The sequence below is a fragment of the Wickerhamomyces anomalus genome (assembly GCF_001661255.1).
Source record: "Wickerhamomyces anomalus NRRL Y-366-8 unplaced genomic scaffold WICANscaffold_4, whole genome shotgun sequence".
Classification (NCBI taxonomy): Eukaryota; Fungi; Ascomycota; class Saccharomycetes; order Phaffomycetales; family Wickerhamomycetaceae; genus Hansenula; species Hansenula anomala.
The window spans coordinates 507,130-529,279 of NW_017567113.1; the positions used below are offsets into that span (position 1 = coordinate 507,130).

At 36.2% G+C, this 22,150-nt stretch overlaps 10 protein-coding genes across 10 annotated transcripts; 4 read left to right on the top strand and 6 right to left on the bottom strand.

The window, feature by feature from the left end:
- Positions 1 to 11: 11 nt before the first annotated feature.
- RAD33 (Rad33p) lies at positions 12 to 542 on the bottom strand (the record flags this gene model as incomplete). The annotated part of the gene is made up of 1 exon (XM_019181892.1): positions 12 to 542. A coding segment is annotated over one exon (531 nt), but the record flags the coding sequence as incomplete, so codon positions are not given.
- Positions 543 to 906: 364 nt separating this feature from the next.
- SPT5 (transcription elongation factor SPT5) lies at positions 907 to 3,972 on the top strand (the record flags this gene model as incomplete). Its single annotated transcript, XM_019185721.1, has 3 exons — positions 907 to 1,563; positions 1,587 to 3,714; positions 3,743 to 3,972. The coding sequence occupies 3 exons, from the start codon at positions 907 to 909 to the stop codon at positions 3,970 to 3,972; spliced, it is 3,015 nt and encodes a 1,004-aa protein (XP_019037991.1).
- Positions 3,973 to 4,157: 185 nt separating this feature from the next.
- On the top strand, positions 4,158 to 4,880 carry WICANDRAFT_84519 (peptidylprolyl isomerase; the record flags this gene model as incomplete). The annotated part of the gene is made up of 5 exons (XM_019185722.1): positions 4,158 to 4,169; positions 4,233 to 4,298; positions 4,348 to 4,521; positions 4,573 to 4,629; positions 4,680 to 4,880. The coding sequence occupies 5 exons, from the start codon at positions 4,158 to 4,160 to the stop codon at positions 4,878 to 4,880; spliced, it is 510 nt and encodes a 169-aa protein (XP_019037992.1).
- Positions 4,881 to 5,001: 121 nt separating this feature from the next.
- WICANDRAFT_63294 (putative hydrolase) lies at positions 5,002 to 7,976 on the bottom strand (the record flags this gene model as incomplete). The annotated part of the gene is made up of 3 exons (XM_019183523.1): positions 5,002 to 5,093; positions 5,153 to 5,272; positions 5,600 to 7,976. 3 exons carry the CDS (start codon positions 7,974 to 7,976, stop codon positions 5,002 to 5,004), a joined length of 2,589 nt encoding a protein of 862 aa, XP_019037993.1.
- Positions 7,977 to 8,447: 471 nt separating this feature from the next.
- Positions 8,448 to 12,491, top strand: SSN2 (Ssn2p; the record flags this gene model as incomplete). Its single annotated transcript, XM_019183524.1, has 2 exons — positions 8,448 to 8,498; positions 8,547 to 12,491. 2 exons carry the CDS (start codon positions 8,448 to 8,450, stop codon positions 12,489 to 12,491), a joined length of 3,996 nt encoding a protein of 1,331 aa, XP_019037994.1.
- A 30-nt stretch (positions 12,492 to 12,521) lies between these two features.
- On the bottom strand, positions 12,522 to 14,282 carry NSE5 (Smc5-Smc6 complex subunit NSE5; the record flags this gene model as incomplete). Its single annotated transcript, XM_019184873.1, has 1 exon — positions 12,522 to 14,282. The coding sequence occupies one exon, from the start codon at positions 14,280 to 14,282 to the stop codon at positions 12,522 to 12,524; it is 1,761 nt and encodes a 586-aa protein (XP_019037995.1).
- Positions 14,283 to 14,450: 168 nt separating this feature from the next.
- On the bottom strand, positions 14,451 to 15,242 carry WICANDRAFT_93374 (adenine phosphoribosyltransferase APT1). The gene has a single exon (XM_019186413.1). The coding sequence runs from the start codon at positions 15,162 to 15,164 to the stop codon at positions 14,595 to 14,597; it is 570 nt and encodes a 189-aa protein (XP_019037996.1). The 5' UTR covers positions 15,165 to 15,242; the 3' UTR covers positions 14,451 to 14,594.
- Positions 15,243 to 15,413: 171 nt separating this feature from the next.
- Positions 15,414 to 16,445, bottom strand: DOT1 (histone methyltransferase DOT1; the record flags this gene model as incomplete). Its single annotated transcript, XM_019182010.1, has 1 exon — positions 15,414 to 16,445. A coding segment is annotated over one exon (1,032 nt), but the record flags the coding sequence as incomplete, so codon positions are not given.
- A 1,115-nt stretch (positions 16,446 to 17,560) lies between these two features.
- Positions 17,561 to 18,556, bottom strand: UNG1 (uracil-DNA glycosylase; the record flags this gene model as incomplete). The annotated part of the gene is made up of 2 exons (XM_019185723.1): positions 17,561 to 18,402; positions 18,508 to 18,556. 2 exons carry the CDS (start codon positions 18,554 to 18,556, stop codon positions 17,561 to 17,563), a joined length of 891 nt encoding a protein of 296 aa, XP_019037998.1.
- Positions 18,557 to 19,138: 582 nt separating this feature from the next.
- WICANDRAFT_33265 (uncharacterized protein) lies at positions 19,139 to 21,172 on the top strand (the record flags this gene model as incomplete). Its single annotated transcript, XM_019182049.1, has 2 exons — positions 19,139 to 19,394; positions 19,569 to 21,172. 2 exons carry the CDS (start codon positions 19,139 to 19,141, stop codon positions 21,170 to 21,172), a joined length of 1,860 nt encoding a protein of 619 aa, XP_019037999.1.
- Positions 21,173 to 22,150: the final 978 nt, after the last annotated feature.

The window sequence follows — 22,150 nt, forward strand, 5'->3', positions numbered from 1 at the left end:
ATTAAAGCATTTCAAATAGATAATTCCCCTAACTTCCCCATGATATAGGCAAAATCAATAAAATTCACATCCACACCTTCACCATCTGTTGCTACTGCCACCATATCTAGTAAGATCGGATCACTTATACCAGTTTTCACATCTTCACTGATATTCTTTAGATTCTTGTAATTCAAGCCATTTGACTTTTCAGTTTTACCAAACTCTTTCAACGAATTCTGTAGCAAATCCCAGTTTTGCTGTATAATGTGCTTATTGTTTCTGAATATTATAAGTTGAAATGATTTCACCAATAGCTTGTCAAAATCTATTATATCTGTACCTTCAATTATCATATGTCTTGCATCAATTCTCTTGTTCCCTACTATGAAAAGTTTGGGTATTTTCAAGTCACTATAATAGCTCTTCAAGTTCGCTACTCTCATATCGTCTTCTAATGAATAGTTTGTAAATGCTTCAAGTATCTCATCTTCAATATCTGGTGGTATCTTTTCAGGTTTTACAAACTGACTTATTGTCCTCTTATTAACGTAACTTTTTTTCTTTGCCTAACCCAAGAACTTAGTAAATAGATCAATGAGAAATGACACCAACTACTCACCATTTACCACAGCTTTTTTGCACAAATTCATTGAAATACTTGATTAAAAAGTGACATATTTAGTGAAATTTGCCCTTATAATGACGAGTTCCGGCCACCATCATGTGACGTTTACAGTAGTCGGAATTCATTCTCTCGGGTAACACTGCGAGAGTTCGATCGATCGTGCTTTCCAAAACAAAAAATGCACTTCAACATTGAGCTGGAAATTTGATAAACAGCATCAATCACATCTGATTTAATCATATTTCATTAAGATCATTACTTGTTGTATCAGTTTTAGCTATTGATAAGTCTGGTTCAAGATGAGTGATGATTCAAAAGAGTTCGAACACGATCAAGCTAATCAAGAACTTCATGATTTAGAGGATGTCAAAAGAGAAGAAGATGAAGATGCTGCAGAAGAACAAGAGTTGAATCCTGATGAAGGGGTCCTAGCAGAACACTCCGAAGAAAAGATCACTGGCTTAGAGGACCAAGGAAATGATGAAGACAATGATGATGAGAATGCATTGGACGAAGTTGATGAAGATGTTGACGACGATGACGAAGATGATGATGAAGAAGATGAAGAAGATAGAGTCAGAAGTCGTAAAAGGGCCCGTCGTGACCGTAATCAATTCGTGGATGTTGAAGCTGAAGTCAGTGACGATGATGAAGAAGAAGACGAAGATGATGAAGAATTAGCTAAAGAAGGTTTTATTGCACCAGAACATGACCATGGTGATGAAGAACCAATCTCAAGAGATGATAGATTACACAGACAAGTTGATCGTACTCATGAAAAGAGTACTGAAGAAGATGCCCAAAGATTAGCTGCTCAATTTAAAGAGAGATATGGTAGAGCAAACAAGTACCGTGCTGAAGATTCTGGTGCTGTGTCACAAAGATTTTTATTGCCATCCATTCACGATCCAAGTATATGGGCTGTTAGATGTAGACCAGGTAAAGAAAAAGAACTTGTTAGAAAACTTTTGAAAAAAAGTTAACTTTAGAGGGTAAACCAAATGCTCTAAAGATTTTATCAGTTTTCCAAAGAGATAATTTTACCGGCTATGTTTATATTGAAGCCAATAAGTTGACTGCTGTTGATGTTGCTATTAAAGGTATAACTGATTTCTATGGTAGTCAAAAAGTTTTAGTTCCAGTTGAAGAATTCCCAGATTTGTTGAGAGCTAATAAATCTTCAGAAATAAAACTTACACCAGGAAGCTATGTTAGAATCAAGAGAGGTAAATATAAAGGTGATCTTGCCATTGTTGATTCAATTGAAGAGAGTGGTTTAGAAGTCACTTTACAAGTTGTTCCAAGATTAGATTATAAAGGTGCTGATATTGATGAAGAAACTGGTAAACGTAAAAGAGTTTCAAGTAAATTCAGACCACCTCAAAGACTTTTCAGTAAAAAAGAAGCACTAGAATTTGATCCTACCAATTTAACAGCAAGGTCGAGTAATACATTTACTTATAAAGGTGAAGAATATATCGATGGTTATTTATTCAAATTATTCAAGGTCCAATTCTTGGAAACACAAAATGTTCAACCTTCTTTAGAAGAAGTTTCAAAATTCAATACCGGTGATTCTGATGATTTGGATTTATCTTCAATTGCTCAATCTTTGAAAAATTCTTCCTCTGTTGTTTTCAGAACTGGTGATAGAGTCCAAGTTTTACAAGGTGAACAACAAGGTTTAAGAGGTGATGTTATTTCATCTGCTAATGATGTTGTTTTAATAAAACCTTTGAGTTTCAGTGGTGGTAATTTGGAATTCCCAACTAGTAATTTGAGAAAAATTTTCACAGAAGGTGATCATATTAGTGTTCTAAAAGGTAAACATAACGGCCATACTGGTATCGTCGTTTCAGTTAACGAAGATCAAGTCACTTTCATTTCAGATCAATCACATAAAGATGTTACTGTCTTTGCAAATCATTTGACAAAATCCACTGACTCATCAACTTTGATTGATGGTAAATATGGGCTACATGATCTTGTTAGAATAAATACAACAACTGTTGCAGTTATAATAAGAGCTGATAAGGATGCTTTCACGGTATTGACTCAAGATGGTAAGGTTTCATCAGTTTCTCCAACTGCTATTATTTCAAAAGTTGAAGTTACTAGAGATCAATCATTTGCTACAGATTCTACAGGTGAGCCAATCAAAATCGGTGACACTGTTAAAGAAAATGTTGGTTTCAAGAGACAAGGTGTTATTCTTCATATTTATAGATCAGTGTTGTTCATGTATTCAAAAGAAACAACTGAAAATTCAGGTGTCTTCGTTAATGATATTTCAAGTGTTTCAGGTGTTGCTTCTAAGAATAACTTTACTGAAAAGCAAGATAAATTGGATTTAACAAGAATGAATCCAAAATTCAGAGCTGGGGGTGCTATGGCTCCTCCTCCATTGCCCGTTAAAGTTCAAACTGGTCGTGATCGTACAATTAACCAAAACGTCAGTGTTAGATTGGGTGAATACAAAGGTTATCGTGGTATTGTTAAGGATACAAATGGTGATATTGCTAGAGTGGAATTGCATACAAAGAATAAAATCTTATCAATTTCTAAAAGCAAACTTGCCTTCATTGATAACTCTGGTAGATTAATACCCTATGAAGAATTTATCAATCCAAAATACAGAGATTTCTCATCAGCTGCTTCTACTGGCTCTCAAAGTTCACATGCTCCTTCTTACTCTAGTGGTGGTAGCTCATCATGGGGAAGCAAAACTCCAGCTTGGTCAAGTATTGGTGGTGGGAAGACACCAATTGGAAACAATGGTTCAAGAACTGCTGTTGGTGCACATGGTGCTGGTGGAGCATCAGCCTGGGGTGGTGGTAACAATACTGCCTGGGGTGGTAATGCTGGTGGAGCATCTGCTTGGGGAGGTGCTGGTGCTGGTGCTGTTGGTGGAGCATCTGCCTGGGGTGGTGCTGGTGGTGCTTCTGCCTGGGGTGGTGGTAACAATACTGCCTGGGGTGGTAATGCTGGAGGAGCTTCTGCCTGGGGTGGTGGTCAAAGTGCTCGTAAGCCTACTACTGGTTACGGTTGGGGTGGTGGTGACTCAGCATATGGTGGTAACGGAAGTTCACATGTTGCGAGAAATAACGGTGCTACTAGTGCATACGGTGGTGGTAGTGCTTGGGGAGCTAAAGCTCAAACTGGTTGGAACGCTGCTACACCAGGTAGCTATCAAGCTCCAGAGACTCCAGGTAATTACGCACCTGCTGAGACTCCAGGAAATTATCAAGCTGAAACACCTTATGAAGGTGCCCCAACTCCTGGTAATTATGCAGCTGCAACGCCAGGAAACTACTCTGATGATGAGTGATTTGGAAATTCTCTCGCTTGGTCTGTTGTTTGTTTAATAATTGGGTTTTCTGTATATTAAAAAAAAAGTGTAAAAAACGAATCTACTTTGAAATGACTTCATGTAGTTAAATTAAACCCGAGTTTTTTCAAGCTGAACTGAAAAGTAAAAAAAAACACATTTGATTTGACAGATTGCAAAGGAAACTGACTTTGGATAAGGTGAACACAGAACAAACCAAAGATGTCCGTGACGGTAAGTTTCAATCCTCAAACATATTCATAAACTATAGTCGTATGCTAACTTCTTATAATTAAGCTCCATACAGACGTTGGTGATATCAAACTTGAAATATTTTGTGAAGAATGCCCTAAGGCTGCTGAGGTATGTCCAACACTTTTTACTATAAGAATTTGATCTAACACATCGAAAGAACTTCTTAGCTCATTGTGCACAAGGAACATATGATGGTACGAAGATATTACGAAGCATCAAAAGCTTTATTGTCCAATTTGGAGATCCGACCAATACAGGAAAAGGTGGTGAATCGATATGGGGTAGTTATTTTGAAGATGAATTCAATGAAAGCTTGAGGCACTCACAACGAGTAAGTTGAAAGACAAAAGCAGCTTCCCATGATAGTTACTAACAAATCAAGGGCGTCTTATCAATGGCTAACACCGGACCTAACACAAATGGTTCACAATTTTTTATCGTAAGTTGATTGAAAAAGTAGGGCAGAATAGATTTCTAACATCACCACAGACTTATGGAAAACATAACACCTTAGATGGGAAGTACACTGTGTTTGGAAAGACATTGATCGGTGCAGAAAGTAGTTCAGATTCCACATTGTCAAAGTTAGAGACTTTAGAAGTTGATAAAAAAAAGAGACCTAAGAGCCCCGTTCACATCCAAAAAGTCACCATTCATGCTAATCCTATTGCTGAGAAATTTGGGAATTGATGGTTCATTTTCAGAGATTGATACAATTTTTGTCTTTTCCCAATATTATAAATGTACATTTTAATGCTTCTGATATATATACAAGCTTGTAACTAACCCAACACTATACTCATTTTGTAAATTAAAGACGTTTTGGAGCTTTTGAAAAACTGATTGGTTTTCTTTCAGCGATTTTTCTCTTTTTGGCTTCTTGGAAAACAACATGTCTTTTCGCTAGATAGATTGAGTTAGTAAATCTATTAATCTGGCAACGCAACCTCAGAACAACATACCTATTGGATCATAACGGACCTGCTTAACTATTGGAGCACCACGAGCAACACTGACTTGTCTGCAAAAGCCAGTGAAAGCAGTTGACACTAGTTTAACAACTGTTTGTTTAACCTTAGCTTCTATTTCGATTGTGTTAGTTCATGATTCATTTGAGTTTTCCGATGAGCATATATGGATATATGCACACCTTTTCAATCCAATGAGACATACTGGCCATTCCTGATGTACTAAAAGTCTATCAACCTAATGATATATTTCACTTTTCCTCACAGTTAAATTGGAGCTCATTTTGTCCAAAGTTTATGGTTGAATTTTTCAAATCTGAAAGGTGTCCGGATGTGATGTGTCCAAACCGTTTTCGCGAAACATAAGCTACAGTACAAAACTTATAATAATACAGGTTATTCATTAGTTGAAGTCATTTATCTTTGAGTTGACTCTCTGACTTGCGCTAGTACGCACATTGTCCATAAATTTTATCTCTCTTTCTATTGCTTCTTCACCAAAATGGTTCTCGACCAAATGATCAATTACACCCCAACCAAAGGCATTACTAAACTTTCTTCTCACTGCAATATTATTATGAGCATCGGGTCTTAAAGTCACTAAGACTTTACGCCATTCCATTTTCCAATGCCATTCTCTTGCAATCCTCTCTTCAATCACGTTCTTATCCCTTTTGATAAAACTTTTGAATGCTTTGGCATTCTTTAGTTTTTTAGCAAAATGGGGAGGTGGTAAGTCTTCAAATGTGTATCTTTTATCATGGAAAATAGTTGGGATTCTTTGACCAGGATGCATTAAATAATCCTCTTTTGGTATTGGAGACATCATAACATTGGCAGCGGATAGAAACGTTGAAGCAGCAGGTGGTATATTAAACTCTGACATTTCATCTTGGGTCTCTTCATCGCCATCATTAACGTCGACCCAATCACTATTGTGATTCTGATCTTCTTGATCTTCAAAATCTTTTGTAGAAGTTTTTGTTTGTGTTCTAATGTATTTTTTAAGTTTCTTTCTCTTACTTTTCTTTGGTTGCTCTTTGAAAATCAATGTTGGGTATTTGAAGATAGATGATGAGTTTGTCTTTGAAGAAGAGCTATTATTAACTCCTGAAGAGCCAGTATCAACAGTTGTCTTTGCAGAGGAAGCAAGCTCTCCAGATCGTGAAGATTTAATCAAGTTTGTATCACTCACATTTTCGGGGTTTTCTGCACGGGCAACTTTTGATTCAGCAAATGTAACAGTTCCATTATTTTCACCTTCTTGTCTCTTCAACTCAGTTTCACTAACATTATGACTTTGGTCCTTGTTTTGTTTTTGATCATTTGCAACTATATGTCTTTTATCTTCTTTTGAGTCTTCAGGAATTTCACCAACAGAACCTTTCCGGGCTCTTTCCCCGTGTTGTCCATTATCATCTTTCAGTGTTAGCTCCTCATATTTTTTCTTTAGTTTTTGCAAGTCACCAAGTCCTCTCCAGTCCAGGTATAGCAAAGCAGCAGTTCTCAAAGGAACGATACCATCATTAATAGCATTTGCATAAACAGTTCTATTTTGGAAACTTTCAAAAACATAATGTGCAGGTCCAAGTGGAATAACTTCCAATATTGGTTTTGCTGTAATTTTAGTATTTGTATCTGGTTCGTCAGGGTCTGCATCTCTTTTGAATTTTTTAACAAAAGATGGAAATCTATGGCTTAATGTCAAATCTCGTCCAGTTCTTCCTAAGGCACCAACATCAAGAGCCCACGAAACCGCAACTGGGAAATCAGACAATATACCCAAGAATGGAACAGCAAGACTGATAAAATTGATTGGCTGAATAGCATTGAAAAACTCAGGACGCATAGAAACAATTTGTGAAATAGCATATGCTTGAACTGGTCCACCAAGTGAATGTCCCACAAAGCTTATTCTATCAATTTTGTATTTTGAAGCATCACATAAATCAAGTACAAATTTTGCAACTCGTTTACCAAGATACCTTATCCCCTTTTCAGATTTTCCAACATTCCCATCATAACCCCTAACAATGACATTCGAAGCTTCATTCAAATCACACATTTTCTCAATTTGCTCCTTGATGTATAACATATCAGCACCAACATTTGAAAAAATACCATGTGTGACAACAACTAAATGAACATGGTCATCTGGTCTCCTTGGAGGTTTTTGCCAAAGTTCTTTTGTGTCTTGTCTTACGACATTAATCATTTTGAGCTTAGCTTCATCTGGTACAGTATCGCTGGTAACTTTCCTTAGTAGCTTATAATCATACCCAATCATAAAATCATAGTTTATGGTGAATTTTGTGGTCATAGCTAATTGAGCCACAACATCTATTGTCCAGAAATAGACACGATCTCTCACCAAACTGTTCTTATTTAGCCGAAGTTTGGCCTTGAAAGACTGACCTGGTTTAATATCGTTATTAAATTCAATCGGTTCATCAAAATCTTTTTTATGATCAAAATTATATGGTGTAACATCAATATAGAATGAAAAGGGCCCAGTAAAGTATATAGGTCTGAAAACCTGCATTTCAATATTTCTTACTCTGAGCCATAAATATTCACCTAGATCATCTTCTAAAACATTACCATTATCTATGCTAGCCTCATATTGAACAGTAAACCTGTTAATCTCACCAATTCCTATTTTTCCTTGGTTTCTATAATGTACATTCTCGTTAATTAGCCGGGATTGGATCTGTTGATGTTGCTGGTTTTGAAAATAACTGCCTGATGGCGATTTTGGACTACTTGATGAGCTGATACTGCTAAAAGTACTACCAATCTTCCATTTTGAAGGTTCCATTGCTTGGGTTTTCAATTGGTGCCCATGGATTATACTTGTCTTGTAATGTTGGGGATTGCTTTTTACACAATGATCCAATTAATAGCACATATGCCTAAGTCCTCAATTGGTGTTGGATACTATTGATATGAATAATTGATTGACTATGATTCAGGGAATAACTGGCAAAATCTATGGGTTTCACGGCGTTGTTGTTATTATTTTAGTTGGTTGTGGTTTCTTCGGTTACTTAAAAAGTAAGCAATTCGCGAATCGCGATAACCGCGAACGCGTTCTGTGTTAAAATTGGAAAAAATGTGTACAGAATCAACGTTTAATTATTTGCTTGATTACGGAGAGATCTTTGAGTCAAGAGACAACGAAACTACAATTTGGCCGCTTTCAAAGCGTAAACAAGCTTCTAAGATTGTTCCAATTCACCTATTGATATATTTTACCCCTATAAAAAGCTCGATTGAATGGCATATAGAAATGTCGGGCGAAATTGAGGTGTTCAAGGTATCCACAAATCATTTGAAACTAGTAAGTTCAATCTTTTCATTTTGGAGCTGTGTTACTGACATTTTCAAGGCACATGTTCCAGAGATTAAATATTGTGTGTTTACAGCCTCCAATGGCGAGGACCAATCAATTTTAGATGCTGAGGTATCGCTAAGGAAAAAGAATCCAAAAGTGCTAGCGGTTTTATATTCAAAAGAACTATGGACTTTTAGTATGAATATAGAGGACCCACCTGTACCAGACCTAGAATTTCAATTGAAGCAAGATCCAATAAAGTCATTCACATCTTCCAGTATTTATGGTACTACAGATCACAATCCGTCTTCACTATTGCCTTTAACCTATGTTACTTTTCTAAGAGCATTAAAGAAAATGTTGATACTTAACCTTTCATCCCGTGGTGAACTGGTACCATTTGGGAATTCTGGACTATTGCCTGATAGTAAATTCTTGCAACTAGATCCCAAGCTTGCTTCTCGTGGGGATTTGTTTCTTTCTATCACAACTAAACCCCATGAATTGAATAAACTTCAAGAACTATCACCAGATATAGATTTCAACAAAAACTATGCTATATATTTGGCACCATCAGGTATTCGTGCTTATTTGGCAGGTGAAACTTTAGAATATTCAAAGACAACAGCTCCTTCAAACCAGAACACAATTATTGAAACACTGCTTGCCCTTCATAGCATCAAATTGGACCCGGACAAACTAACATGGTTGAAAATGATACCCAACTTAGGTCACCTGAATGCAATTACCACTCAAGTCTCAGATTATTTGAGAGCAGTTACAAATAGCAAATACCTCTTATGGCCTCTTGAACTATGTTTTGTTCAAAAAGCAGATGAATTTACAAATGGGGCAAGAGATCGTTTAGCGGAATCTATGAACGATCAATTCTCATTGATTGATGATTTTGCCAATTTGAGAGCTACCTCAAGCTTCAAGACACCTTCCAATATACCCACTAGCAATAATACACCAATCGCGTTTGAAAGTCCCTCAACAGAACCAAACATTATAAAACCGCATTTTGAACGGAAAGCATCAGCAGTCACTGAAACACCTGCTGGAACGCATGATAGCTGGAGTGATTTGGATGAAGAATTATTTGGAGAAGGCGATGGTGTTACAGATGCAGATTTCAATTTTTTTGACAATGATGATGGGGAGAGAAACGATGACGTGGACCTTGAGCAAGAGTTGGATGAGGCATTAGAGCAAACCGGGAATGAAATGAGTCTAGATAATACAGACAGTGGACCGGATATTGCATTGGAGGATAAACTTTCCAATGATTCAGATTCTAGAGATAACCATTTTGATATACCCATAGAAGAAATTACCATTCCAGGGACTCCATTGTACACAGATCCTGGTGCTCCTGAGCCTATACAATCACCAAAAAATGTTGCTAGAAAGAAAAGTATCTTTTCTCCTTTGAATTTCAATCCAATTATAAGGTCAAATGTTGATAATAAGTACGCTAATGGAGGTAAATTTTTTGTTTCAAGTGTTGATACACCAACCGGTGAAGCTGCGATTCCAAGCTTGGCTGGCGATAAATTTGCTCATGTTGATGACGACACTGATGATGAAGATGATGATGATGAAGATGATGATGATGATGATGAAGAGAATGAAGAGAATGAAGAGGATGAAGTTTTTGAGGATGAAGCTGGTCAGGATGGAAGCATGAATGTTACAGACCAAGAAATGAAAACCGAAAGCAGGTCCGTTATGGATAGAACACCATCTATTGATACATCAGCTAGTGAAAAAATACCTTTTGTTAGAGATTCAACAGTGAATAGACTTGACAGTACTGAACCGGAATTCAAAAAGCTTAGATTAGAGTCTGCGGTTCCACAACTTTCTGAAGAACAGAATGATCCATCTAAAGACACAAGGATTCCATCTCCAGGGATTGGAGCCAATGGGTCCCCAAATTGCGTACCATTTCTACTCAGATCCATTCCCTTGCATTCTATACCCAGTCACTTCTATTCGGATACACCTACAGTGAAGCATGATGATCTTAAACCATTACTTGACACGTTCCTACAGCAGATTATTTGGGATGATGGATATTTGTCTGAAGCTATTCCAAAAGTTGATTTTTTCAATGATGATTACCCAGAAAGCGTTCAAAGAGCTATTGCACAATTTTTCCCAGAAATCCATGAAGCAAATTTAGCAGAGCTTTCTGGTATGTCAATAACAGACAGAATGTTCAAAGAGTACAATCATGACAACGAAATACAGGCAGAATCACCTTTATCATCATTCAAGAACCCAGAATATGTCTTGAGTTCAAATGGACCTTCAACCGATACTATGGATTTCGCTATTTCTTCTGAGCTTCCAAAAGATACTGAAGAAAGTAGTGTTGATGGTGCAAAACTTTTTTTTGAAATCCCTGAACCTAGAATCACTGTTAAAAGATTGGACCAAGAAGTATCAGTCAATGCAAGTGCATTGTCCCTATGGAACCTCATGAGCTTTTCATCACTGAAACCATCTAAAGACTTCAGGCTACTGTTGGTTTCCCCGGATAATCTAGTAACCGAATCAGATTACTTGATGACTGATCTTTTGCAAATATATCACAAGTGCCAGCTTGGAAATATTGAAAGGTTGCAATCTTCATTGGTTAAAAAGGGAGTTGCACCTGTTGATTATCACTCTGATGTGTTTGAAGAAAGTGCTTTGAGTGTTGCTAGAAGTTTGAATGAAAGTTTGATTAAAGGGTCAAACTACAAAGATATTGTTATTACTTTGGTTGATTTTGAGCAGGATCTCAAATCAATTATCAAGTTGAGTCAGGTTTTTGAAAAGATGAAGGCTGCAATTCTAGCAATACCTAATGACCGAAAGCTACAGATCAACGTCAAGCTAAAGATTATTCCAAGCACTTATATCAGCAATAATGGAGCTCTTTCAATTCTTTCAATCAACAAGTTAACCAAATTGAGTTTGTCACTTTATAATGATGTATGTGGAGAGAATGAAACATATGCATCATTGAGCTTTCCTTTACCATCCAAAATCAATTTTCAATTAACAAAGACACATATTGCTGGTAAACTTTTGTCTGAAGATTCATTCATTCATCTTGCGTATGGTAGATCTATCGATAAAGAGTGGTGTGCTGCTTCATGGACTGATCAATTTGGCAAAATGAGGAAAAGTAAAGCATGGTACTGTCCTTCAAAAGTTAAAAATTCCTTGGAAACAGTCACAAATGAAATGTGGGACTTCACTGTCCAATTATCAAAATCTTTACCGGGAAAGAAATTTTTAGTGTTAACCAGAACTGATGGTATGATTCCCGATGATGAGCTATTACAATGGAAAAGATTATCATCTAAATCTAGGGAACTGGCATTGGTTGTTGTGTCTGTGAATGAGAATTCAAAATTATTGTTGACAATGGACAATCCTCAATATCCTCTTGACAAGCTATTCGATCAAGAAAAATCGTTTGCAAACACTGCTGGATTGACAAGAATTGAAGCACCAAATACAGTCGGTTCTTCCACAGGCTTAACACCTTCAACCATTTTCACACCACAGCCAGTAAACAGTCCTGATTTGTTCACAATTTCTAGACCAAGCACACACGAGTCACCTTCAGACTTCCGTGTCACTTCGGATGAATCAAGCTCAATTGTCAATATAGCTGATAAAGTTCATGCATTAATTTATACAAATCCAAGTCCGCTTGCCAATTCTCCAACAAGATTAAGTATCAAAACTGGATTTTTGATCAAACCAGTTCCAAATAGTCAGAATAAACTTGCAACATTTGAAATTAATGTGTTAAGTTGTCCTGGCAATCTACCTTGTGATGAATTTATGAATATGATATTAATTCAATATAGAAACCTTGCTACAATCGGAGAACTATATGGTGTTAACGATACACAATACCACTCACTGATTCCATGGCACATAGCTGCTGTTGTCAAGAGTTTGAATTGTTTAGTTCATGTACGAGTGGAATAATTGTTTAAGTGCAATAACATTTAATTCGTTTTATTTAATATTAAATTGGGCTTTAACAGCTTGTACTAGAGAAAACAAATTCTTATGAACGTTCTTATCTTTTGGTTTAGCGTGTTGTAGAGCAGCTCTTCTCTTGGATTCACCTGTTTCACACCATCTTACGATCTCTTTGATTTTTTGCTCTTTCTCAGTTGAAAGGAAATTTGAAAATTTCAACCACAAATTTAACAAAAAATATAATGAAAAGTTTAGCTTGGAGAAATCAGTTTGCATATGTTTCAAAAGTGAGTCAGCCTCTGTGTGTTTTTTGTAAAACTCTTTTTCATAAAAGACATTGCATAGAAATGAGCTCATAAACTCAGGATCACTATCTTCAAGAAAATCCAACGTTGGTGTATCAAATACATAGCCATTGATTTGTACAAACCAGTCAAACAAAACATCAAGAATGGTATCCAATTTCCAAGTTTCAGAAAGTTCAGATTCTTGAAGTATAAAGAATTTTTTGAAATCAACATATGAAAGATCAACAAGCTTTTGAGTTAAATATCTAGCCAACTTCCATGACGAAAATCTTGATTCCTTGAAGCAATCGTCGGGATTTGCATCGTTAGCAGCTCTATATGTCAAAAAATAAAGTTTCTTTCTTAAAAGCATACTTTCCATTGAGATACGTTCATCATTCGGTCTTTGAAACAAAAAATCAACTAAATGAACAGATCTTGCAGTTGTTAATTCATTGGCAAAAATTGGTCCCACTTTTTTATCTCTCTTATTCATGGTTTGTTCAACTTTAGGAAAGATAACATCCAGTAGATTGTCCATTGGATTATATCTTCCAACCATGATAAGCAACTTATAGGCTAGAGTTTCAGTAAACATAGCTGGCATGCCATCAGTGCCATCAGTGTTTGATTTTTTCGCACTTATGAAATCTTCAAGGTCAATAGTTGCAATATCAATCAGAATATTCAAGATTGGTCTCCAAACTTTCCAAGCTTCTAAACGAACCTTGTCTCTTGATGTTGAGCATTCCAAAGCCCATGAAACAGCAGCCCAAAAGCTATCATTTTGTAATGCAATGTCAAATCTTTCATTTTTCAAAACCATATACGATTTTCTATCCAAAATATTTTCCCCTTCACTTTCTGATTCATCATCACTGTCAGCACCAGGCCCTTTAACCAATTGGAATTGTTGCTCTAGTAATTTTTTTTGCGGTGACCAGTCTGTTGAGTTGACCTTTTCATTATCAGAAGGTTGAGTATTTGTAAATTCATCTGCTTCAGGTTCAGGTTCTTTCTTTTCCTTGTAATCTTTACGCAAAATTCTAGGTCTTAAGTCTCTTTTATCCGTCCTTATGATCAATTCTAGCGCTCTTATCAACTGAGATTTTGTATAGTTCACATCATCAGCGTTATACTCTGTTCTATGAAAAGTTTGATCACCTTTTTCAGAACTTTGTTGAACAATGCACATTAGTCTTTTCAATATATTAATCGCTCTAATATGAAGCGGCTGGGACGATAGCGGCTTGTCAAATTCTTTTCTAATCAAATCAGCATTATAGTACTCTCCAAGAGTGGCCAACGTGAAGAGGCAATTGATAACAAAAGCTGAAGGGCAGTTCAACGTTGGAGCATTGTTGAATAGTGATGATTCTAGGTAGTAAAGTAACTTGTCATATTGTTGAACATTGATGAAGGATTCTAGTAATTCTTCTTGACTTTTGGCTCTAAGGGACCTTATAGCTGGGCTTGTTACTGATACCTTTGATTCTAATTTGATCATTTCCCTTTGGAAGTAGTTGTTTGGCTGAAATATCTTTGAGTTTACGTCTTCTGGTTTTTAATTTGGCGTCTCTTTAAAAAAGACAACGCGGTAAGAGCACACTTCTCAAGGACCAGGGCACAAACCGTACAATGAGAAGAATTTATAACTACAATGAATTATTTTAACCTCTAAGTTCATAAATTACAAAAAATTAATATTGTACAAAAATATAGGCGAAGTGAAGAAATCCTAACCGTAATAACAAACCATGAACGTACCAACTGATCAATCATATCTATCGTCAACACTCTCTTTTCCCTTGATCATTATCTAATTTTTCAATTTTTCAGTTTGACCAGATATTAAGGTGAAACTTGGGGCTGGTAATTTGGCAGTACCTTTCAAGAAATCCAATTCCATAACAAAGTTGAATTCTAACAAGTTGGCATTTGATTTTTGAATCAATTCACCAGCAGCAGCAGCTGAACCACCAGTAGCAATGATATCATCAATGACAATGACGTTTGAACCTTCTGGGATGGCTTCAGCTTGTAATTCGAAAACATCAGTACCATATTCTTTTTGGTAAGTAGCACTGAGAAGTTTACCTGGTAATTTACCTTGTTTTCTAACTGGAACGAAACCAGCACCAATTTCTAAAGCAACTGATGGACCGAAAAGGAAACCTCTTGATTCTAAACCGACGATGTAATCAATTTTAGTATCTGGGAAAGTTTGTTGTAAATGTAATTTGAAAGCTTTAACCAATTTCTTGAATAAATCTGGAGATCTGAAAATTGGTAAGAAATCTTCAAATAAGATACCTTCACTTGGGAAGTTTGGGTATTGGTGTAAAGCAGTTTTCAATTCTTCAGCTAAAGCGGCAATTTCGTTGGACATTTTCAAATAATTCTGTTCGAAATAAAAGGTTCTCCCTAAACGTTAATGGAAGAATTAAAGCTTCGGATTAAAAATTTTCGACAAAAAAAAAAAAAAAAAACGTTTCAAAAAAAAATGTGCCAAATGAAAAAAAATTCTTGGTATGGGACACTTGGTAATAAGTGGTTTACATCCGTCGGAGTAATAAAAAAAAGCACAAAATTAATAATTTCTATTATACATGAATAAAATACAAATAAAAAAACTAGCTCAGCTTCGTTTAACCACTAATTCCTCACTCTCAGCCTTTGGGTTTGAACGTCTTCCACGGTAAACAGTTAGGAAATCTGGGTTAATCTCACCCATAATCTCAGAGACAAAATATATACCACCTCTATCAGTCCAACTAACCGATCCGTTATCTAAAGCAAAACATTCAACTTTGAATTTATTAATGATGTTCTCAATATCATCAAATTCAACAACATGACCAGCTGGAACCAAATTCTTCAAACTTATAATCTTGGTACCGGCTTTTAAATTTCTAAATAACTTGATAACTTCTCTGTTTAGATCTGGTGTGAATATGAAATTGTTGACAAGAATAACATCACATCTACTAACCACAGCTTCAACTTCTGGGTTGTCAACAAAACTTTGATGATTGAAGAACCCAACTTTTCCTGGATTCAAACCGAAAAGTTTACATCTTTCATTGAAAACTTGATGTTGTAAATCTGCCAAATCACTAGCATTTTCCATAACTTCGCAACCATAACTTTCGCAGCCATATTCTAAAGCAGCCTGAATTGTAACATTACCAACACCTGAGCCAAGATCAATAAAAGTAGATTTTGAAGAAAGACCAACTTGATCAAAAGCTTTTGATAAGAAATTTGGTAATAACTCACCATAAACATTATTTGAAAAAGCTTCATATTTTCTTAATCTTTGGACCGATGGAGACACAGCTCTTGAATACATTTGATTCAATAACTCATGCACGAAAGCTCTTGAAATAGTTTTCTTTTCCTTTAGATGCTTAATGAATCCATTTTCTTGATGAATTTTGGTAACAAGTTCATTATATTCTTTAATTGAATCTAAAATAACTTTTTGATCAGCATCATCCATACCTTTTGAAAGTCTACCAGCAATGGAGTTGTATGGATCTAATGGGTTGTAGACTGTCAATTTATACTCTTCTGGGAAGTAGGTGATAGATAAAGATTCCATCAACTTCCCAATTTCTTCTAATGGGTCTAATTCGAAATCTCTTGATTCCATCAAGTAATAAGGCTCTTTCAATTGAGGAAACACAACAGAGTTTAATTCAATTTCATGAGGTTCGATACCTTGATATTTCTTGTATTTTTTCAAATAATTCCTTATTGTTGTTGAAGCTGGTGTGTATTCTAAAGATTCAACTTTATCATTTGTACCTTCGTAAACCTCTTTTGCGAAAAAATCTTCCCGTATTGGGATTTCAACATCATCATATGAAGCTTGCAAGAAAGGTCTATAGCCATCAACCAATTCTGTTTCAACTTCTTTGGTCTTTCTTTTCTTAAGATTCGAAGATTCGGGATCTGGAGTAGCTGAAGAACTTGAAGGAGAAGATGATGATTTTCTCTTATAGCTTCTTTTTGGTTCTTGAGATTTCTCTTTCTTTTTTTCTTTTCTGCTTCTAATTTTTTCTTTGCAGCTAATTTTTTAGCCAGCGTTTTAGCCTTTTGTTTTTCAATCAATTTCAATCTTTCCTTTTCCTTTTTTTCAGCTTCAGCTTTGGCTTCGGCCTTTTTGAGTGCAATCTTATTCAATCGTCTCTTCTCAGCCAATTTAGCTCTTGATGCCTCCCTATTGGCTTCTACTCTAGCAGCTTCTGCTCTTTGTTCAGCGATATAAGGATCTTCTTTTCTCTTAACCGTGCGACGTTTACCCACCAATAACCCTTCTTGTCTTTCAGGATCACTTTTTGAGAATTGGTTTGAATTATACCATTCTGCAATATACAACAAATACTCCATTTCACCTTTTGGTTTTCTTCTTTCAATGGCACGTTCATTAGTTGGTGTATTTGGTTCAGCAGATCCATCACTCGCGGTCTCCTCGTTTGTCAATCCACCTGAACTGAGCTCCCTTTTAACTGGAGCCTCAGCTTTCACACTTTTAGTCTTGGTGGCAGCCATCACTTATGGTATTCTTCAGCAGCAGCGGCAATGGTCCTTTACTGGGGGTGTTAATTGCAGTCCGTTGAAGTTCTTTGGTGCTACCGTTGTTTTGTTTTGATTGAATTCTTCATTTCCAATTTTCGAGACGCATCAGCTTTTTTTTATCGACTGCCAGATCTGGAAATGCGTGGCGCGTACCGATAAAATGAACTCTACAAATTAATACAATTCTTGATTTCTTCTCTATTATTTTGTATAATCAATGGTGTTTCCATCAGCTAGAGCCCAGTCAATCGGCTGCTCTCCGTTTTCCATCAGCCATTTGTTGCACTGGATGTAATGATGACCTTCGAAATACCCTCTGCGAGCACTCAACGGACTTGGGTGCACTGATTTCAAAACATGTATCTTTTCTGGATTCAACTTCATATTGACTACTCTTTTCTGAGCTGGCATCCCCCATAGGAATAACACGATTTTCTTATCATTTTCAATAGCTTTCTTCAACACAACTTCTGTGAATTGTTCCCACCCTTTTTTGGAGTGTGAATTTGCCTCATGTGCTTTAACTGTAAGACAAGTATTTAGTAACAAAACACCACGAGCTGCCCATTTGGTTAGATCTCCAGCACTAGAGCCTGTGGGTATGACAAAGTCTGGATAATCAATCTTTAAACCTTTATACATGTTTTTCAAGGATGGTGGAGGAGGTGTTGGATCTTTAACGGAGAATGCTAACCCATGAGCCTGATTGAAATTATGATATGGATCTTGACCAAGTATAATAGCTTTGACTTGATTCAGTGGTGTTAGTCTTGACCATGAATATATTTCATTCTGTGGTGGGAAAATTGTTTGTTTAGCGTTATACTGTGTTTTCAAAAACTTCTTTAGATCCAAAAAGTATGGCTTCAAAAATTCTTTGGATAATGCTTGAAACCAAGAATCTTCTAATGTGTTGATTTCAAGATCTAATAGTTCCTTTTGTTCATCCGTTAACTTTGTGATGAATTGTTTTTTAAAATCAGATGGTTCAGGAATGTTAATTTCCAATTTCTCATTTGCTCTAGTTTCAGTGGTTTCGGTCACTTTGACATCAGGACCACTCTGTTCTGTAGCTTTTTTAGTTGTTGTTGATGACTTTCTGAAGAAATCAGTGATTGGCTTTGCAGTTTTTGGCTTTTTAGCAGCACCACTGGCAGAATTCACAGCAGCATCGAACACTCTCTTCTCATTAAGCATTCCAGGTCTTTTTTCGGTAGTTTCTTATACTGTTCTCCCCAAAGTCAGTGCAAAGTCAGCTCAATTATGAAGAACGCGTTTGAATATTTACAATTTTCAGTTCCGCGAATTCGTTTTATGTTTTTGTATGAAGCTTTCCCCATAATAAAATTAGGCTGGTGATTTTCAACTATTCAAAAAATATCAGATAACACGTTTTAAGTTGATTAAGCTACGTATTCAGAATTGTCATTTCACTACTCTTGCACCTGAATCAATCATTGCAAGATTGAAAGTTACTTACATCTCAAGTGTCAAGACTCATCACTGATTGATCTCAAATTTCAATCAAGTTTCATATCTCCTGGTGAGAAAAATAAGCAACTGTCAACTATTTATCAGAAAAGCATCCAGGATCTCAAGAATTCAAACTAATCTAAGAGGAAATCAAGTCTAAAAGTGGAATATTTACACCTGCTGGTCAGCTAAAAGACACATCAAGCTTGCTCTTCTAAAAATACTGATAACCAAAAGCTTGCCATTCAATTTTGAATGCCAAAAAGGTTCAATCCTATTCAAGTAGTCAATTTAATCAAGTCAAAAATGTCAGAAGATAATAAACCACCAAGGGAGCTTTCACCATCTCAACAACCAGGTTCTTTGAAGCGACAAAGCTCGCGTATTCTAGGTAAAACTTCACAAACCTCATTACATTCCTCTTATACCAAGGATTCATCAAAGGAACCAACTTCGTCAACAACACAAGAATCAGATACCAATACAACACAGAGAACTAAAAAACCATCAACAACTGATAATACGTGGTCAATTTGGCCTAGAAGATCATCTCAACTGGAAAGTTCAAGACCAAACACCACTAATCTTACAACAACCTCGGCTGCTTCAATCAAATCTGGGAAATCAGCTCAAAGTGAACACCCACCACCGCCACCACCAACAACATCAGAACCTACTGAACTAAACCAGAACCTAAGTGATGAAGAGAGCACCAAGCCACAAAAGGATACAAAAGAACCTGAAAACAAGACCGAAGAGAGAAATTGGATGAGTTGGAGGAAACCATCACTAACATCGTTGAAGAAAGCTGCTGCTGCTAGTACTAGTCCTGAACCCATTGCTGGAGATTCAGATACCCCAAAATCAGTCGCTCATGGAGAAAACACAACTAAGCCTGAATCGGGGGATGTCAAATCAGAAAGAGCAGGATCTTGGTCATTTTGGAATTCAACTTCAAACTCAACCACTATTGATAAAAAACCATCATTATCAAATGTATTACTTTCTGAAGAGGCTGTTTTATTCGAGCCTAGTGAAGCTACTGAACAAGATAAACAAAAGGCATCAAAGAAACAACAACAAAAACCACGTATACCAAATCAAGTTGTCCCTGTGTTTGAGACACTACCTTATTATTCCACTACACAAAGTGTAATTAACAATTTCAACAATCTTAGATATACACTAGGTTTTGGAGTTGATGATCCAAAACATCTTTATAGATTGAATACAACAAAAGTTAAAGATCTAAAGAAAGTTTTGATCATTGGTGTTCATGGATTTTTTCCTACAAAAGTGCTAAGGCCATTGATTGGTGAACCAACAGGTACATCTATTAAATTTGCTAAGGAAGCTGAAAAGGCAGTCTTGAGATGGGCCAAGAGGGAAAATTTAGATATAACTATTCAAAAAATTGCATTAGAGAAAGAGGGCAAGATTTTTGATAGGGTTGAATTTTTTTATCAGGTTATGAAGAAATGGGAAAATGATATACAAAATGCGGATTATATTTATATTGCGGCACATTCCCAAGGTTGTCCTGTTTCAATATTATTATTGTCAAGGCTTATCGAAGACGGAATCATTCATATGGAATCTACAAAGAAGATTAGTTTATTAGCAATGGCTGGTATTAACAATGGTCCTTTTTATGGTGCAGATCAAAAATTGTTTGTTAGGGCATATTCGACAATAGAGAATGATTCATTAATGGAGTTATTCCAGTTTCAAAATTTTGATTCAGTTCATTCAAAAGAGTTTTTGGATAGTTTGAAATCAGTTGTTAATCATAACGTTAAAATTACATTCATTGGGTCTATAAATGATCAATTGGTTCCTTTATATTCATCAACTTGTCTACACGTTAGACATCCAAATATTTTCAGAGCTACTTATATTGACGGTGGTTCAAATACTCCTGAGTTTGTTTCAACTGCGGTATCATTGGCAAACCATTTACACAATATTGGATTGAGTGATCATGGTGTGATAAAAGAGATCAGTAACTCATTAGCTGGACCATTAACTGGAGGTGGGCATTCAAAGATTTATAATGATCCACAGGTTTATGATCTGGCTTTAAATTTTTCAATCTATACCAATGATTTGAAATATATGATCCCATTACATTTCAAGCCATACTCAATTGAAACGTTAGGTGTCAACCCATATCATTTACCATGGTGTATGAGAGGATTGTTGTTTGAGACAAAAGCTCATATACCTGATGGTAATAAAGAGATTGATCAATTGTTTGAAGAGTTTGAGAATTGGAAACCGGAAACCAAACAGTTGAAAGATATGAAGTATAGATTGAACGGGATTAAGAGCAAGCTATGACATGGATTCAAAATATTAGAAGACTATGGATCAATAGATTTGACATCACTATATATTTGGGACTGCTGTAGCTGTTATGTTCGAAGTGCACCGTAGTCTGTCACTTGTGTTTAATTGAACTTTGACAGCTTTTTCAGCCTTATGCCATTTTTATTTTTTACGAGATGCAACGAAGGTTTCACGCTTGATTCTAGAACATGGACCTTTCCCACATACTTCGTCCCACAATACAAATGAGGTTCACTTAGAATGCTTACTTTGACAATGGTTTATTTCTCTGTGATATGACTTTGAAAATTATTAAATTAGGTTGACCAAACAGTAGGAAAGTGCAGCAGTGGGTAAAAGTGTTTTCGACAAACTAGAGCTCAAATGAAACATGCAGACAGAATTTAGAATCAAGATAGAGAAACTTGTATTAATTGGAACATTATTTTGACCAATTTCTAAGCATGATATCCTTGACCAACTTATCCATGACATTTGTAATTATTGATTTGTCAAGCTCTAGAGTCTTGTTTCCTTCTTCCGTCAAGTATTTTTAGACAGAGCTGGGCCTAAGCTTCCGCGCAAACTCTAGGCAGGGCTCGGCCTACGATTTAGGCAGAGCGGCTACAACTTTTAGGCAGAGGATCACAGCTCTTAGTCAGCTTTGAGTCAGCCCACCCGCCAAAAAAAGTCTTGTCAAAAAACAATCTACACAAAATTCAGTTGACAATTATCAACTTGAACCACAAATTAACCACTATCAACAAACATCTTGAGCTGCTGAAACCCACCACAACGCAGCTTTTACAACGTCTAGAACCTCACATCCCAAGTGCCACTAGACAACTGAGCACACTAGAACAGCGAAAACATCATTTTTACAGGTTTTCATACACCCGCTCTGCTTAATTGAAGTGAAAACTATCCCAAAGAGACACTCAACCAAATCTATATCATGGGTAACAGCTCATCAAAGCACAAAAATGATTC

Coding starts and splice junctions, on each gene's coding strand:
- WICANDRAFT_93374 (XM_019186413.1), bottom strand. CDS start 15,164: ATGTCCAACGAAATTGCCGCTTTAGCTGAAGAATTGAAAACTGCTTTA.